The sequence below is a fragment of the Prenolepis imparis genome, unplaced genomic scaffold (genome assembly GCF_030444845.1).
Source record: "Prenolepis imparis isolate NDT839.2.m4 unplaced genomic scaffold, iyPreImpa1.0 SCAF_18, whole genome shotgun sequence".
In the NCBI taxonomy this organism is placed as follows: domain Eukaryota; kingdom Metazoa; phylum Arthropoda; class Insecta; order Hymenoptera; family Formicidae; genus Prenolepis; species Prenolepis imparis.
In genome coordinates, this window is record NW_028141176.1 from 108,670 (window position 1) to 127,330 (window position 18,661).

General features: G+C 31.6%; 2 protein-coding genes across 2 annotated transcripts; one reads left to right on the forward strand and one right to left on the reverse strand.

Moving 5' to 3' along the window:
- Positions 1-3,886: 3,886 nt before the first annotated feature.
- On the reverse strand, positions 3,887-6,292 carry LOC145946670 (uncharacterized). Its single transcript, XM_083056431.1, has 4 exons — positions 6,244-6,292; positions 5,400-6,064; positions 4,463-4,801; positions 3,887-4,084 (listed from the first exon to the last, which is right to left on the reverse strand). The coding sequence occupies exons 1-4, from the start codon at positions 6,251-6,253 to the stop codon at positions 3,887-3,889; spliced, it is 1,212 nt and encodes a 403-aa protein (XP_082912557.1). The 5' UTR covers positions 6,254-6,292.
- Positions 6,293-14,798: 8,506 nt separating this feature from the next.
- On the forward strand, positions 14,799-17,894 carry LOC145946671 (uncharacterized). The gene has a single exon (XM_083056433.1). It carries the CDS (start codon positions 14,829-14,831, stop codon positions 17,892-17,894), a length of 3,066 nt encoding a protein of 1,021 aa, XP_082912559.1. The 5' UTR covers positions 14,799-14,828.
- The last annotated feature ends 767 nt before the right edge of the window (positions 17,895-18,661 follow it).

The following is an 18,661-nucleotide window of genomic DNA, read 5'->3' on the forward strand; positions in this document are numbered from 1 at the left end:
GCGGCAGAGCACAAGAATAGTAATCCCGGGATCCCAGGTTCAGAACTTTGGTCTGTCAATTTTTTTTTTTTTTTTTTTTTTTTAATAACATTATTTATTATGATAAATAAATATTTGGCATATTTTTATTGTTAGTTATGCATATATCTCTTTATATATTTAAAATTAATAAAATGATCGTAATATAAATAAAATATTTTTATAGAGAAATATTTTTAGAAATATTTTTACTTTTTAAAGATTTATACATTTTTTCAAATTTTCTTTAATCTAATAATGTTAGAATATACACACTTTTCATAGCTTTACAAAATTCGGATTTTCTACCTGCTGTGAACCGCAGGATGCAACCGCTGGTTGTGAAAGTGTAAGGAACGTTGGAGGGAGAGGAGAGGGTCGTCTGATCCTCTCTACTAATAAGGGTTCTAGAAGGTCGGTTAGAAAATATCTTACTTATATATTTATGACATATTTGTTACATATTGAAGCAGAAAATAATAATGAGTAATAAATTAAATTTTGTAAAGCTATGAAAAGTGTGTATTCTAACATTATTAGATTAAAGAAAATTTGAAAAAATGTATAAATCTTTAAAAAGTAAAAATATTTCTAAAAATATTTCTCTATAAAAATATTTTATTTATATTACGATCATTTTATTAATTTTAAATATATAAAGAGATATATGCATAACTAACGATAAAAATATGCCGAATATTTATTTATCATAATAAATAATACGTTATTAAAAAAAAAAAAAAAAAATTATGACAGCCCAAAGTTCTGAACCTGGGATCCCGGGATTACTATTCTTGTGTTCTGCCGCTGCACTAGCGGCACCGATCAAAAGTGTGTCTTTCTTTAGGCCTCGTAACGAACCTGACAATTTCTCTAAACTTCGGGAAAAAAAAAATTTTTTTTACAAGGCGCATTGGACGAAAAGCTCGAACACGGAGCAACTTTTTTTCAATGTAGATTCACCATACCAAAGGAGATCAAAATCGGTGAAGAGTCAACCGCGACCTCCCCTTGTCAGTGAAATTGGTTCATTGTAACATTAGTCACATCTTTATGTTGTCGACTTTTCAGTTTACTATGTAAAAAAAAGGAGAAACAAAAGCTACGAAAAAATCTTAAAATTTATGAAAATTTTTGCCGACTTTCCTATTGAACTTACAATTTAGAATCATTTTTCTATTTCTTTTGTTTACAACTTTATTAAAATAAAAAAATGGCGCTTTTTCGATAAATGAAAAAATTTGTTTCAATTTACAATATTTTTCGTTATCATTATAACTCTTAAGGGGATCCTAGTCGGATGTTTTTACCGACCGAATGCGAATATAGAGATTATTTTGGGATATCTTTTTATTGACTATACAGATCAATAAATCCTTTTCCACGATTAAAGTACTTATAAAAACGGACCGCGTTAGCTATAATTCCATATATAAATCATATAAAAATCAAAAATTACAGTTTTGTTATCGGCTTCTTCATGTCAGCTCGTAACAATACTTATTTAATAAAAATAGTTCTGCAGTTTATCTGTGCATAAAATATAGTATACGCGATAGGGTTAACATGAAGAAATATTAGTAAACAATAAAAAGTGAGATTGCAAGTCTAATAAAAAAGTTATATTTAAAAATATTTTCACGCATATGTGTGTGTGTAAATCGAGGCTGCGGAATAAAACAGAGCAGTAGATTAGTTGCGCGATGTCGTGATAGATGGAGCTGACAAAGACAGATACAGCAGTACATCCTTGGCTATTTTATGTACGTGTAGAATAATACACATACATGAAATAGACATATATACACTAAATTATTGCAATTTCTCATGTACGTTTTCTCGATCGTAATCTCATTTCATCTCTTTCTAATCGCGCATTCAGTTTCATTCTCCTCACATACATATATTCGCTTACACATTCACTCGCGGTTCTTTCTTTCTCCTTTTTTCTCAAACTGCAAATGTAAAAATTATTGAATTATACGTATAAATAAACAGCATAATTAATTTTAAAAATTGAAACATTTTATTCATATATTTTTATAAGCAAAACAAACAAAATTCAAGTACACTTATATATTATACGTATGTAAACTTATGCGTATGTCGCTTATTTTTTTTCTATTTTTTTCTTTATTTGATTGTGACGCGTTACATAATTTTTACATAATTGTAGCAATATATAATAAAATCAATTGAGAAAATATACTTTTTAAATTAATTTCTTTATTTGCTTCACATGTTTTACAAATTTAAAAAAGGATCTTATCCTATCTCTAATACTGGGTGTGCGTAGCACACAGATAAATATAAATTACATATGCGATTATCGCGTTTATATTGTTACAAGTCCTGAAAATATTCTTGCACATTGACAATATATGTATATTTGTCATATAACAAAAATTATTAGAGCGCTACTCGTGTATTTTATTATTATGCTTCTTTGCACAATAAAATTAAATTATCAAACATTAGATAATCGGGATATATTATTATCATTTAGATATATTTTCAACATGTGGTATTTTCTGTAAATAAAAGTGTATATACAAGGCGCAATTTATTATTATTCGTATATTATCCGCATTAGCTGATGATTCGTATTAAAGTAAAAAAACATTGAATATTTTATATAAAAGCGTATGGAATTTTCTCTATAAAACTCGACGTATTGAAATTTTCTAATAAAAAGAACAACTAGAAAAAAAACATGAGATTATTGGAAAATAATTTTTGCCTCTCGATCTATTTTTAATCTAAAGAGCAAATAAAGAAGATAATATAATTGATAAAAAAAGTGCTAAGATGAAGAGAAATATATATTTATATTACGTTTACGAAAAAAGTTTTGAATATATATGCGTATCTAACAAACAAGAGTGATAAAGCTAATGCGTATCTAAAATATACAATAAGTCTCAAGTTTTTTTAGTAATGAATTTGCCCTCGTATGTCAAATAACACGCGTATTTGCGGATTTATCGTCAGTTTTGTTTTATCCAGAGAGAGATAATAATATTGCGATATTATTTTTTAGTTTCCAATTCTTTTATATATGCATTCTTATAAAATTTCCAATTTATATTTTCAACTTATTGCACATACTTTTGCCTCGTTTCTACTTTACTTTATTTAAAAAAAGATACAAAACGTCAAAAATACATGTATATTACAAATAAAAACAGACGTTTGGATATTTCACTAAAGAGTAAAAAGAGCGAAACATAAAGAGAGTAGACTGAAAATAATAACAAACAAATTAACGAAACGTAAAATAAAACATGTACATATATAGTGCGTATTTTTATTATAATGAAAATATCATTCATGTGAACATTTATCGATATTCAGAATTGCTTCATTTATAGAAGAATATTTAGGAAAAATATTTAGGAAGAATATATTACTTTTCTAATGCAGTTTTAATAATTTATTAAAAGAGCAAATTCGTGAACAATTTTATTCTAAATGCAAAAGAAATTACAAGACAAGTTCAGCTTAGAGAATAAAAAAAAAAAATGCGGCTAAATTTTACATTATCGTAGTACGAGAAAAAACAGAAAGAAATCTATGATTATCATCAGATTTCTAGTTTTTGCACATAATTTTACATAATAAATCTATTTAATAAAGATTTTTTAAAATAATAATCTTAAAATGTGTAAAACAATTGCATAATCAGAAAATTATTTCAGCATAAAGTCTTTTTTCGATATGCTAAAATCGTCGTTGATATGAAAGCGTATAAAATATATCATAATTAAAAAAAAAAGAACAAAAAGAAAAAAGCAAACATTCTTGGATCGAATGATTAATGGTAATGTATAGAAGGTAGAACCACTTATAGCATGTACTTTCTATACATTCAAGAACTCGTAATACCAGTGGTATAAATCACACGTTCACCGCCGCTGTTTAGATTCGTGCTTTCGTTCACTGTTGACGTTGGTGCCGCCGATCCTGGTGCAGGCATGGCAAATATAGGTTGCTGTATGTTAGATGCATTTTGCGATGTACCACTTTGAGGTTGAGCTCTCACAGCATCATCATCACTCTCGTCTTCCTGTCAATATACGTATTTGTAATCGAAAATTACAATATTTCTTTTCTGCAATTATATATAATTTTTGGAGCAAAAATAAGAATACCGAATAATATTATAATATTATTATAATATTATTATAATATTATTATAATATTATTTATTTGAAAGTAAATAATATTGATTTGATATGACAAATATTTATTTGATATAAGAAAATCTTTTTCAAAGCAAATAAATATTTATTTGTTTCAAATAAATGATTTATTTGAACGTATTCTACTAAATATTAGTTGAATTAAATAATCTTTTTTTTCAATGTACCTATTTATACATGTATGGCGCGGGCGCGGGCGCGGGCGCGTATCCTGCACCGGGCATATATCCCGGTGCAGGTACGTATGCTACAGGCCCGGGCATGTATCCTGGTGTGGGAGCGCCGGGCACATATCCCGGTGCCGGCACGTATCCTGCACCGGGCATATATCCCGGTGCAGGAGCGTATCCTGCGGGTCCGGGCATGTATCCTGGTGCCGGCACGTATCCTGCACCGGGCATATATCCCGGTGCAGGTACGTATCCTACAGGCCCGGGCATGTATCCTGGTGCGGGAGCGTATCCTGGTGCGGGAGCGTATCCTGCGGCGCCCGATGTGGGAATGTATCCTGCAGGTGGTCCGGGTCGTCTGTTTCGCTTCCTCTCACGGTTTACCGCCCGCCGTACGGCCTCATTGATGTGCTGAAAAAAGAAATTAGTTTTAGATATTTTTGCATACTCATATACTCTCTCTCTTTCTTTTTATCTCTCTCTCTCTCTCTCTCTCTCTCTCTCTCTCTCTCTCTCTCTCTCTCTCTCTCTCTCTCTTCACACACACACACACATACACACACACACGAAACAGGGGGAAAAAGTGCATGGGACCTTCGTAGTTTCATATATCTTTGCCTATAAGAAAAAAATAAAGTTGTTGAAACTGTGCATATTTATTAATCTTTTTCTATGTATAAATTCTGTAAAGTTATAAATTTTTCTCAGCGATGCAAGCTGTCAGATACAATCAATGTAAAAATCAGAATTTTTTTCTAAAAAATTATAGTTTCTATAAAAATGAAATTAATTTTTGTAAATTTTTTTTCCAATCAAATTGTCACTTTTTTCAAAAGAAAATGTGTAGATTTTTACAATAATAGTATCTAACATGTTGCATCGCTGAAAAAAAAGTGTAATTCTGCAAAATTGTATATGTAGAAAAAGACTAATAAATGTAAATACAGTTTCAACTACTTCATTTTTTTTATAGGCAAAGATATATTTTAGAAAATATTATGAAACTAACCTTTTTTACGTTTTGTCCCCGTGCGGTCGACATCGGTGCCGGGATCGGCGGCGGCATCATCATCGGTGCCGCCGGGGTCGGCGACGGCATCGTCATCGGTGCCGCGGTCGGCATCGACATCGGCATCGATGCCGGGGTCGGCGTCGGCATCGTCATCGGTGCCGCCGGGGTCGGCGGCGGCATCGTCATCGGTGCCGCGGTCGGCATCGACATCGGCATCGTCATCGTCATCGGTGCCGCCGGGGTCGGCGACGGCATCGTCATCGGTGCCGCGGTCGGCATCGTCATCGATGCCGCGGTCGGCATCGACATCGGCATCGTCATCGTCATCGGTGCCGCCGGGGTCGGCGTCGGCATCGTCATCGTCATCGGTGCCGCCGGGGTCGGCGTCGGCATCGTCATCGTCATCGGTGCCGCCAAGGTCGGCGTCGGCATCGTCGTCGATGCCGGAGGCGGCATCGACATCGGCATCGTCATCGTCATCGGTGCCGCCAAGGTCGGCGTCGGCATCGTCGTCGATGCCGGAGGCGGCATCGCCGTCGGTGCCGGGGTCGGTATCGCCGTCGCCGTCGTCCTCTTCGGCAACGGACTTGCCCTGGGCTTCGGCGGCGGGCTCGGTCGTGTCGTCGACACCGCCTTTCGCCCTACGCTGCCTTCGCTTCGTGCTGCAAGAAAAGATATATTATAATATATATTTTATTTTATTATTAGGAAATGAGAAAGAAAGAGAGAGAGAGAGAGAGAGAGAGAGAGAGAGAGAGAGAGAGAGAGAGAGAGAGAGAGAGAGAGAGAGAGAGAGAGAGAGAGAGAGAGAGAGAGAGAGAAGAAATAGATATTTACTTACGTCTCCCCATCTCGTTTCACTGCTTCCGGGCGACGGACGACGGGCGACAGGCGACGGCTAAGAGATAACTCATTTCACTTTCGGCTTTTCTTTCGGTTCGCACACGCTAAGTCGTAGTAGTGGGGGTATAGGGGAAATCGCGGCGTACACCGTACGCGCGGGAAACTCGTGACTGGCACGTGCTCTCGATGCGCGGTTGTCACACTTGGGTCATTTTTTTTTTTACAAATAAGATTTACGACTCAATCCATTTCAAACGTTTTCAAGCGAGCTCGAGAATTTCGAGACATGTTTTTTTTATCCGGCAGCCGTGGCCTATAGATATAAATAAATAAATAAATATATATATATGTAAATTAATATATATATATATAAATATATAAATAAATATATATATATATATATATAAATATATATATATACAAACTAACCAATTTATAATAATAAAATCACATATAACTTATATATGATTTTATTATTATGAATTGGTTAGTTTGCAATTTCCAATGCGAAAAGATTATGAATATATATATATATATATATATATATATATATATATATATATATACCAGGTGTATTAGACTTATTTTCGAGAAGTCAGCGTAGTCAAGCGTCAAGTGCGTGATAATACCATGCTGTGGACTAGGGTTCCATCCCGAGCTCTCGCATTCTTTTTTGCAAATTTTCATATAAAATAAAATAAATTTTACACATTTATGTTTGTGTTTTTTAATATGTACGCTTGATAACTTTTTTAATTTAGAACGATATAATTTTCAATATAAACTTGAGAAATAAGTAGGCTATCGAGTCAAACGCGGATATTTGTGCGTCAGATAGCGAAAATAATTCTTTTCGCTATAAGTTTTATGCACGGGGCATGAAAATTTTGCTGAGTCCGTTGTCAAGATTTTATTTATGAATAAATCTCAATTCGAGATTCCTATATTCCCCTTTGATCCTCTTCGACAGTCTATTTATTTATTAAATTTATAATAACGAGCCTAAAAAATTCTTGATATAATTTACAATCAATTTACTTTTTATTCAATCTTATTATATATCTTATACATTGATCTGACCTTATCGGATAAATGTATAAAATATATAAGATTGAATAAAAAGTAAATTGAATGAAAATTATATCAAGAATTTTTTAGGCTCGTTATTATAAATTTAATAAATAAATAGGCTGTCGAAGGGGATCAAAGGGGAATATAGGAATCTTGAATTGAGATTTATTCATAACTAAAATCTTGACAACGGACCCAGCAAAATTTTCGTGCCCCGTGCACAAAACTTATTGCGAAAAAAATTATTGTCGCTATCTGACGCACAAATATCCGCGTTTGGCTCGATAGCCTACTTATTTCTCAAGTTTATATTAAAAATTATATCGTTCTAAATTTAAAAAATTATCAAGCGTACATATTAAAAAACAAACATAAATGTGTAAAATTTATTTTATTTTATATGAAAATTTGCAAAAAAGAATGCGAGAGCTCGGGATGGAACCCTAGTCCACAGCGTGGTATTATCACGCACTTGACGCTTGACTACGCTGACTTCTCGAAAATAAGTCTAATACACCTGGTATATATATATATATATTCATAATCTTTTCGCATTGGAAATTGCAAACTAACCAATTAATAATAATAAAATCATATATAAGTTATATGTAATTTTATTAATATCAATTGGTTAGTTTGCATATATTTATAATATATATAGACATTTATTTATTTATTTCTATAGGCCACGGCTGCCTGATTAAAAAAAAATTGTCTCGAAATTCTGTAGCTCGCTTGAAAACAGACAGTTTTTTTTTTAACTGTCGGAAACGTTTAAAAAATCGTGCGAATCGTTATCCTGAACACTGTACATGAAGTTGCTTTAGATATGCATATAAACACTAGCATATAAAGGTAACAAGATAAGTTTGATATAAAGTTGTTCAAAATTATTCAATTTTCCTTTATATGCAGATGAATATATATATATATATATATATACAATATACATCTTATTCATCTGCATATAAAGTTCACATCTTTTTATTTATATTGATATGTAGAAAAGGAAAATATAATAATTTTGAACAACTTTATATCAAACTTATCTTGTTACCTTTATATGCTAGTGTTTATATGCATATGTCTTCATCTAAAGCAACTTCATGTACAGTGTTTAGGATAACGATTCGCACGATTTTTGAAACGTTTCCGACAGTTAAAAAAAAGTTTTTACAATAAAAATTAATATGTTTTAGGCAAGGTATCACATGCGATAAAAAAATTGAAAAATAATTTTTTTATAAAAAAATCAATGTCACCTTGATTCTTTTAAATAAAACTCATATATTTTTTTATAAAAAATGATTTCTTTGATAATATTCATAAGAAGTTATAAGGGTAGAATGACTAAAATAGTTTACGATATATTGTACATTTTAATTTTGCACAATCTTACATATTCTATGAAGTATCTTGTAAAATATTAATTTTCCTATGATCTTACCTCTATATATTTATGCACAAAATAATGAGAGGAATCAATTGATGTAAAAAAAAAAACACGTAGTTATTTTAATAGAAAGTATGTAGCTATTAGTTGCATATTACATATTTTTTCTTAAAAATAACTATTTTATTTACATCAATTTAATTCTTCTCATTATTTTGTACATAAAAGTATTGAAATAAGATTGAGAAAATGAGTATTTTATGAGATATTTAATAGTTTTCGTAAGATTATAAACTAAAATATCTTGAAAACTATACACTTTATCACTATCCTACTTTTATATATTTTTATACAGAATATTATAAGAAATTTTTTTATAGAAAAAAATATGGTTTATTTATTTAAAAATTTAAAAGTTACAGACATTTTTATAAAATTTTTTTTAAATTTTCTTATTGCATTTGATAGCTTGTAAAGCAAATTAATTTTTAAACTTTTTTATAACTGTCGGAATTGTTTCAAAATTGTGTGGTCCGTTACACTGAATATCTTGTGTATCTTACACACATAATATTACGTTAATAATATGTTTATATATATATATACATCAAGAGACACGATAGTGTCTCGCGCCCAGTTAGAGCGTAGCCGACTCTCGCTTTAGCGAGGTACCGTGTATCTTTACGCGAATCGGACAGTTGAGTCTAGATAATAAGCGGAATCGTGCGCGCGCAATGATATATATACATATATATTTGCGCGGGATGGCTCACTTGTCGCGCGGTACGTACCACACGTGCTTACATAGCAGCGCGACTCGACCGTTATAACGTGTAATAACGTGTCGAATACTGTGATATTTTCAGTGATATTTTTATATAGTGAGATTTATTATATAGTGTATAATGGGAGCAAACAGAAATAGACGCTTGCCTGTATCTGCTCACAGATTGTGTAGAAAGGGAGCATGGTTTAAAAGGTTAGTAATGTCATATAATAATTGATTCATTGTCAGAATTACTGTTACATACAGCACAAAAACACAAAATATTACATATCTGTTTATTATGCACATAAATATATATAACGATTAGATAGACAAAGAGAAAAAGAAATAGAAGAGAAAAGAAAGAAATAAAAAGAGAGCGAGAGAGCCTTTTTATAAACCGACAAGCAATATATTATTATGTCTCTGTATTCTCATGCCACGATGTTAGGAGAAAATCATCTCCGAGACGATTCACACGTCGTCGCGGAGATGATCTTTGTAACACAACGAATGACATGACATCGCGGCACGGGAAACGGGAATATACAGGGTCGTAACAATATATATGTATATATGTATGTATGTATGTATGTATGTATGTACGTATGTATGTATGTATGTATGTATGTATGTATGTATGTATGTATGTATGTATGTATGTATGTATGTATACGTATATATATTGCTTTATGATATATTTATAATATAAAGAGGCTAGAGAGCTCATACTCACTATCTTTCTCTTTTTTTCTTCTTTTCTTCAGCTTTCTGTATCTGTTCATTTATTCATTATGTACATGTATGTGTATAACAAATAGATATATATAAGTAGTGTTTATTTGTATTGTTAATAATAATGTTTTATATATATATATATATATATATATATATATATTTATACATATACGATGTTCAGCGTAACGATCCGTACGATTTTTGAAATGTTTGCAAGTTTAGAAAAAATTTATATTGTAAAAATTAATCAGTTTTACGCAAGCTATTACAAGTAATAAAAAATGAGCAAAAAAATTTTTTCATGAAAAAAATTAATGTTACCTTGAATTTTTTTAATGAAACCATATTTTTTTATATAAATCGATTCTTTACAATATTCTGCATAAAGTTATAATGTAAGATGGTCAAAAAGCGAATAGCTTATGAGATATATTATACTTCAGTTTAACATAATATACATAAACTAAGAAATATCTCATAAAATCATTTTCTGATGATTTTATTTCAATTTTAAATCAATTGGTGTAAAGAAAACCGTAGATATAAATAAAGATATAAATTGTAAACTAGCAGCTACATATTTTCTCTAAACCTAAAATATCTCGTAAACTGTTCACTTTTTCACTATCTTATCCTTATCATTTTTTCTACAGAATATTGTAACGAATTGATTTAGATTGAATATGGTACTTTCATTTTAAAAATTATGGTGACATTAATTTTTTTATGAAAAAAATTTTTTACATATTTTTCTGTTTTACAAAATAGCCTGTGAAACAAATTAATTTCCACAATATAAACTTAAAACTTTCAGAAACGTCTCAAAAATCATGCGCACTATTACACTAAATACTGTGTGTATATGTATGTATATATATATATATATATATGTATATATATATATATATTTATATGTATGTATGTGATTTATACAAAGTAACCGAATAAATTATTTGTGAAATTTGAAGACATGAAAAAATAGTTTATACCAACATATTCAGTACAAAGGGGGACATCATATAGTAATAAACGATTATTTGATGAGTAGAGACATTGAGGGCATTACAAAGACAACTTTATTTTTTAAATGGAATGCTATATTTTTTATTTTATAGGCTTTTTAAATACAAGTTCATTGATATTACATAAAGATATTCAAGGTCACAAATACATAGTAAAATAAAAGTCAAATGTATGACTTGTATTTCAGTTCTAATAAAAATTCAAAGTATTGACCTTGGACTTGACGACACAGATGAATTTTTTGTGTCAAATGATGTACTGCTTCTCTTAGTACTTCTAATGAAATATTTTTGTGTTGCAGTTATTCAAACAATCATATGTATAATTATTATGAGTTGTTGATGGTTCACAATACACACTGCTTTTCATATATTCCCATAATAAATGTAATTTATCAGATTGGACGTTCCAGTCATACTGGTCATTAGATTAAATTCTCTTACATTATTTTTTATACGGCAATATAAAAACATGTGTATTCAAAACTATCTACAATTCATAATAATAATACATGATTGCTCGAATAACTGCAACACAAATATTTAATTAGAAGAGTACTAAGAGAAGCAGTACATTATGACACATAAAATTCATCTATGTCGTCAAGTTCAAGGTCAATACTTAGAATTTTTATTAGAACTGAAATACAAGTCATACACTTGACTTTTATTTTACTATGTATTTATGACCTTGAATATCTTTATGTAATATCAATGAACTTGTATTTAAAAAGCCTATAAAATAAAAAATATAGCATTCCATTTTAAAAAATAAAATTTACTTTGTAATGCTCTCAATGTTTCAACTCATCAAATAATCGTTTATTACTATATGATGTCCCCCTTTGTACTGAATATGTCGGTATAAACTATTTTTTCATGTCTTCAAATTTCACGAATAATTTATTCGGTTATGTTATATGTGTGTGTGTGTGTGTGTGTGTATATATATACGGGGTCATCGAAAAGTATCGGACCTCCCTAATATTTTCAGTTAGAATGCATTTTGGAGAAAATGTCCAATAGCAAAGTTGTATGGTTTCAAGCGGGGAGTAAAATGATGACCTTGAATTTGACCTTGACCATGTCCTTCAAGGTTATTTCAAGATCAACTTTTTTTTAAAATGAAACCCTCTACTTTTTATTGCATATTCTTATAGCTTATCTCGAGAGCTTTCCAAAAACCTATAATACAATATTTTTTCATGGAGTACTTTTTGAGTTATAAAGGTTTGAAGTTAACAATTTTTTGACATAAAATGTAAAATATCTTGTAAATTATTTATTTTTCGGTAATCATACCTTAAACTTTTGTGCTTGGAATAATGAGAGCAATCAATTGGTTTAAAGAAAACAGGTTATGATTACCGAAAACTACATATTTTACAAGATATTTTACATTTTGAGTAAAAAAATTGTTTCAAACCTTTATAACTCAAAAAGTACTCTATGAAAAAATATTTTATTATAGGTTTTTGGAAAGCTCTCGAGATAAGCTATAAGAATATGCAATAAAAAGTAGGGGGTTCCATTAAAAAAAATTAAGTTGATCTTGAAATGATCTTGAAGGACATGGTCAAGGTCAAAGTCAAGGTCATCATCTTACTCCCCGCTTGAAACCATACAACTTTGCTATTGGACATTTTCTCCAAAATGCATTCTAACTGAAAATATTAGGGGGATCCGATACTTTTCGATGACCCTGTGTATATATTGGATGATTGCAAAAGTTCGTGCCCGATTTGCATAGATGGTGGTAATAACTTCAAATCGGGCACGAACTTTTGCAATCATCCAATACATATATATATATATATATATATTTATATATATATATATTTATATATATATATATAGGTGTATACAATTTTAATATAAGTTTCAAATAGATGTTTTGGCGAAAAATTTATTTTCGAGTAAAATATCAAATATTAAATATAACAAAAATTAAATATTAAATATATATAATATTAAAATATTTTTTTTTCTCTGAAAGATAATGCAATCCTTTGTTTACTTTTTCATGAAAATTATTATAATTTTATAGTAGTTAGTGCCAGAGGCGGTCTATTCGTGTGCTGGTTGTTTCACAAAATAATTCCAGAGGCGATCTATTCGTGTGCTGGTGCTTTAAAAAATAATTCCAGAGGCGATCTATTCGTGTGCTGGTTGTTTCACAAAATAATTCCAGAGGCGATCTATTCGTGTGCTGGTTGTTTTAAACAATAATTCCAGAGGCGATCTATTCGTGTGCTGGTTTTAAAATATAATTCCAGAGGCGATCTATTCGTGTGCTGGTTGTTTTAAAAAATAATTACAGAGGCGATCTGTTCGTGTGCTGGTTTTAAAATATAATTCCAGAGGCGATCTATTCGTGTGCTGGTTGTTTTAAAAAATAATTCCAGAGGCGATCTATTCGTGTGCTGGTTTTAAAATATAATTCCAGAGGCGATCTATTCGTGTGCTGGTTGTTTTAAAAAATAATTCCAGAGGCGATCTATTCGTGTGCTGGTTTTAAAATATAATTCCAGAGGCGATCTATTCGTGTGCTGGTTGTTTCACAAAATATTTTATACCAAATGCGGTTAGCATGTGCGCTTTGGTTTAGTGAAAAATATGGCATTTATATTGTCTAAAAATTTTTAATAATAATTATTATTTCTATTATAATTCTACGATTTTAGATTTTATGAACAAAGGATTGCACTTATTTTTCAGAGACTTGTAACAAAGACTTGTAAAAAAATATTTTTAAATATATAGAATTGTTAGAAATCATGTTACAAATGTGGCATTTGATTTCTTTGCATAAGATTTTATAATATAATAATCTATTTATTTTTCTTTGCAGGCGACAATTTTTACAGGAATTGAAGGCCCAAGAAGCTAAAAACTCCAACATTATAAAGATTACCAAGGGTACTGACGACGAATCCATCGATTTTTGTAAATCAATGGGATCACCCAACATGGATTCGAAAATCAGTACCCAGGTAATGCATTGCTTGGAGTCAAATAAAGGTATGTATAACCAAAATGACAATTGCGATGATAACAATTCTGTTGTTATTGACAACGAAGCCCTTCCAGACAGTTCTTGTATACAAGAAAACTTGCCTGAAGGCCGTCGCAATGTCTTCTTCTTTTTGGCTGGAAGGCTTCAGAGAAACGGTCGCATTGTCGATGACAATTGCGATGATAACAATTCTGTTGTTATTGACAACGAAGCCCTTTCAGACAGTTCTTGTGTACAAGAAAACTTGCGTGAAGGCCGTCGCATTGTTAACAATTGCGATGATAACAATTCTGTTGTTATTGACAACGAAGCCCTTTCAGACAGTTCTTGTGTACAAGAAAACTTGCGTGAAGGCCGTCGCATTGTTAACAATTGCGATGATAACAATTCTGTTGTTATTGACAACGAAGCCCTTTCAGACAGTTCTTGTGTACAAGAAAACTTGCGTGAAGGCCGTCGCATTGTTAACAATTGCGATGATAACAATTCTGTTGTTATTGACAACGAAGCCCTTTCAGACAGTTGTTGTATACAAGAAGACGTGCCTGAAGGCCGTCGCATTGTCGACATTTCACATATGTGGAATGAAATCCAAAGAACATTTAATAATCATATGCAAGGAATAGAGTGCCAATTTAGAGATTGGAAACTCATAAAGACTGATACCAAAGAGTTTAAGACGCATTTGACTTTCCAGTGCCAAATGTGCCATAGTAAAGCCACTATCTACTCAGAACCCGAAGAGCCAGAAACATTAGATATTGGTATGGCTGCTGTAGCAGGAACTGTTACAGTAGGAATTGGCTATGCCCAGTTGAATGAGCAATGTGCAATCATGAATATTCCTTGCATATCCGAGTCAAAATACATAAAAAATAGAGAAAAATTAGTCGATGCTTTTGAAAAAACAGCCATGGAAAGTATGAAAATAGCTGGCGAAGTTGAAAAGCAACTCGCTCTTGAGAGAAACGAAGTTATAAACGGTATTCCGTATATAACAGTTGTAGCAGATGGTAGTTGGATGAAGAGATCGTATGGCAGTGCCTACAATTCTCCTTCCGGTATCGGAGCTATAATTGGTTATCGTACGAAAAAGATTCTCTTCGTCGGTGTCCGCAATAAATTTTGCGCAATATGTGAGATAGCAGAGCGAAAAGGTACTGAACCAAAAGCTCACAAATGCTACAAAAATTTTGATCGCAACGAAAGCTCCACAAGGATGGAGAGCGATGCCATCGCGGAAGGTTTCAAATGTAGCCTCGAAATGCATGGGCTGATTTTTAAAACAGTTATTGCCGATGGTGATAGTAGTGTTTATCAGGCCATTATTGATAATAGACCATATAGTGAACAAATGGTTACAGTAAAAAAAATAGAATGCACGAATCATTTACTTCGCAATTTATGTAAAAAGCTCAAAGCTGTGGCAGAGACAACTCAGCCAAAAACGCAGAGGCAGCGTGGCTTTACAGAGTTACGAAATGTTGTGAAAAACAACATAAAACATATCAGAAAAGAGGTAGAAAAGGCAGCCGAATTACGAAGAAAAGACCAACAAACACCTCAACATTGTAAGGCTATGGAATTGCAGAAAGATATATTGAACATTCCTAGCCATGTTTTTGGCGAACATAAGCGATGCGAAGCACGCGGTTATATATGCGAAGAGAAGGATAGTAAAACAAACAAAAATTATGTTCCACTTTTGAAAATACATGGTTTATATCAAAAGATAGAAAGCGCTATCACATATCTAAGCGGTTATTCCGACAGCTTATTGCTGAATTTAACCAATAATCCTGCAGAATCGTTTAATTCGATAATCTGCAAAGAAATTGGTGGAAAGCGCATTCATTTTGGTAAACGAGGCTCTTACAATGCCAGAGTTGCGGCAGCAGCTGTGCAATTTAATACGCAACAAGCCATTACAGAATTGCATAACAGCATGGATAAAACTGTTCCGCCCATTGTTGAGAAACTAGAAAAACAACGACAAATAAAAGTTGCAAAAACCAGAGAATCTCGACAAGTGCAAGGAAGGCAAAAAAAATTCAAACAAGAGACAGGAACAGATCGTTATTATGGTCCGCAGTCTCAAAAACCAGATCTTTCATCTGATGTATTTGAGCAACTTCGGCAAAATCATTTAGAAAAATTGTCCGAAAATGCGAAAAACTGGAAAAAAATTGAATTCGATACGAGAGACCAAAGGGACTCGGAATTATGGTTATCATTGAGACGAGAAATGTTAACAGCATCCAATTTTGGACCTGTATGTCGCATGAGACCGACAACGTCTTGTGCAACAACAGTAAAAGCCATGTTATATCCTTCGTTCATTGATACCACAGCCCTAAAATATGGTCGCGAGAACGAAGAAGTAGCAAGGAAAGAATTGGCTATAAAATTAAATAAAGAAATAGAACCTTGCGGATTATTTATCGATACTGAAAATCCGTACTTGGGTGCTTCTCCTGACGGAATTATTGATGAAAATGGTCTAGTGGAAATAAAATGTCCTCTGTCAGCTGAACATTTGACAGCAGAAATAGCTGTAAAGACATTGCCTTCTTTGAAAGGTATTTTTGATAAAAAGGATGCACATAAAATAAATCGAAATCATCGATATTTTTATCAAGTTCAAGGTCAATTGAACATAACACGGCGAGAATATTGTATTTTTGCTGTTTGGACTCCACAAAGCATGAAAATATTGCGCATTGAGGCAGACAATATTTTTTGGAGAAATCAAATGCTGCCTTTCTTAACACGCTTCTATAACGAATGCATGCTTCCAGAAATCTTGGACAGTCGTCACAATAGGCATATGCCAATCAGAAATCCAAGATACATTATAGAAGCTAAAGAAGAAGCAACAAAAAAAAAAATGACAATAAATCAAATAAAGAGACCAAATATAATAAAAAGTGAAAATGACATAGAAGAGAGCAAACGATTCAAACCGAACGTTTCGATGGAAGCAATAATAACTGATATTGCTGATATTGCTCTGAATAAAGAGCAAGATGATGATTGCATTATCATAAGCTACACAAATAACGAACGAGCTATATCTGAAGATGATATAAAAAGAAATGAAAAATTGTTAAACACATTTGCTCCTCTTTATTTGGTAAAGGACAATATCTTGCGTGTGACAAGTCAATTAAACGATGAATCGTTGGATCTATTTTTGCGTATTATAAGAGAAACTTCTCATTTCGAAACGCAAAGTGTGCTATATATAGAATACCTTCACATGATTAAAGCTAGTCGTAGTGATAAAAGCTTACAAATAATTGGAGGGAATTGTAGTAATCACTGGAGATGTATTTCCTTTGACGGCACCAAACTTCGCGTGTACGATAGTCTACCTGGCTGTACATACGATAAATTGGTAGCTAAAGAAAAAAATTATATACATCTTCGTTACCCTACAGTAAACTCGAGTGACATCATTTTTGAAAAGGTTCAAACACAACCTGATGGAATATGTTGTGGAATTTTTGCTGCAGCTTTTGCCACGACTATAGCCTTAGGAGGCAATCCTTGCGAGGAAAAGTACTCCAAAAATGTAAAATACATGAGAGAACATTTCTATAAAATTCTAGAAAGCAATAAACTCTCACCTTTTCCAAAATAATAAGAAATTATTTTAAAAAATCTATTCTGGTAAGAATATAGACTTCAAAAATCTATACTCTACAATTGGCCAGAAAAAGCTGCATCAATCATCTAGATTGCAAATTATAATCGGAGAGACGAAAAACATATTGGTTGCGTTCTCACGGGAATGGACGGGGAGGGGTCCATTCTATATTTAAAATATTCAGAATATTGTAAAAGTATTCTGTTGCAATCGAGACAAACAATGTATTGTAAGTGTGTGTGTACATGCACACACATAATATTGAAGTAATAAATTTTTATCTGTTGATTATATCGATTGGAAATAATGAACTGTATTAGATAGATTGTGACTTATAGAAAGCTACATTATAAATATTCAGAATATATAAGTATTATATATTCATAAATACATGCATCATACATTTCTTATATTTACATGTATGCATACATACATAATATACGTATATATATATATATATATATATATATATATATACAAGATATTTTATTTGATACAGTGGATTATCAGAAAAATAAAACATTTGTGGGAAAAATGTTTTCTATAAAAATTATAAGATTTCGAAGGAGGATAATTTCGTGAAATTGTTCTTCAATGCATTTTTCAAAGATATTTAGAGAACCTAATTTTTTAAATGAACCTATCTTATTTTTATTATATAAATCGAATCTTCGCAACATAAAAAGTTATAAAATGGGTAGGAAATGAAATCATTACAAGAAATTTTTATAATTACATAAACTATGAAATATATTTCATAA

What these genes read in the sequence shown, in the direction of transcription:
- LOC145946670 (XM_083056431.1), bottom strand. An exon ending in GGGGACAAAACGTAAAAAAG is followed by an intron (nt 4,802 to 5,399) that starts GTTAGTTTCATA and finishes TTCTTTTTTCAG; the next exon opens with CACATCAATGAGGCCGTACG. An exon ending in TGCCCGGGCCTGTAGCATAC is followed by an intron (nt 4,085 to 4,462) that starts GTACCTGCACCG and finishes GTATATTGACAG; the next exon opens with GAAGACGAGAGTGATGATGA.
- LOC145946671 (XM_083056433.1), top strand. Translation starts at nt 14,829, where the DNA reads ATGTGGAATGAAATCCAAAGAACATTTAATAATCATATGCAAGGAATA.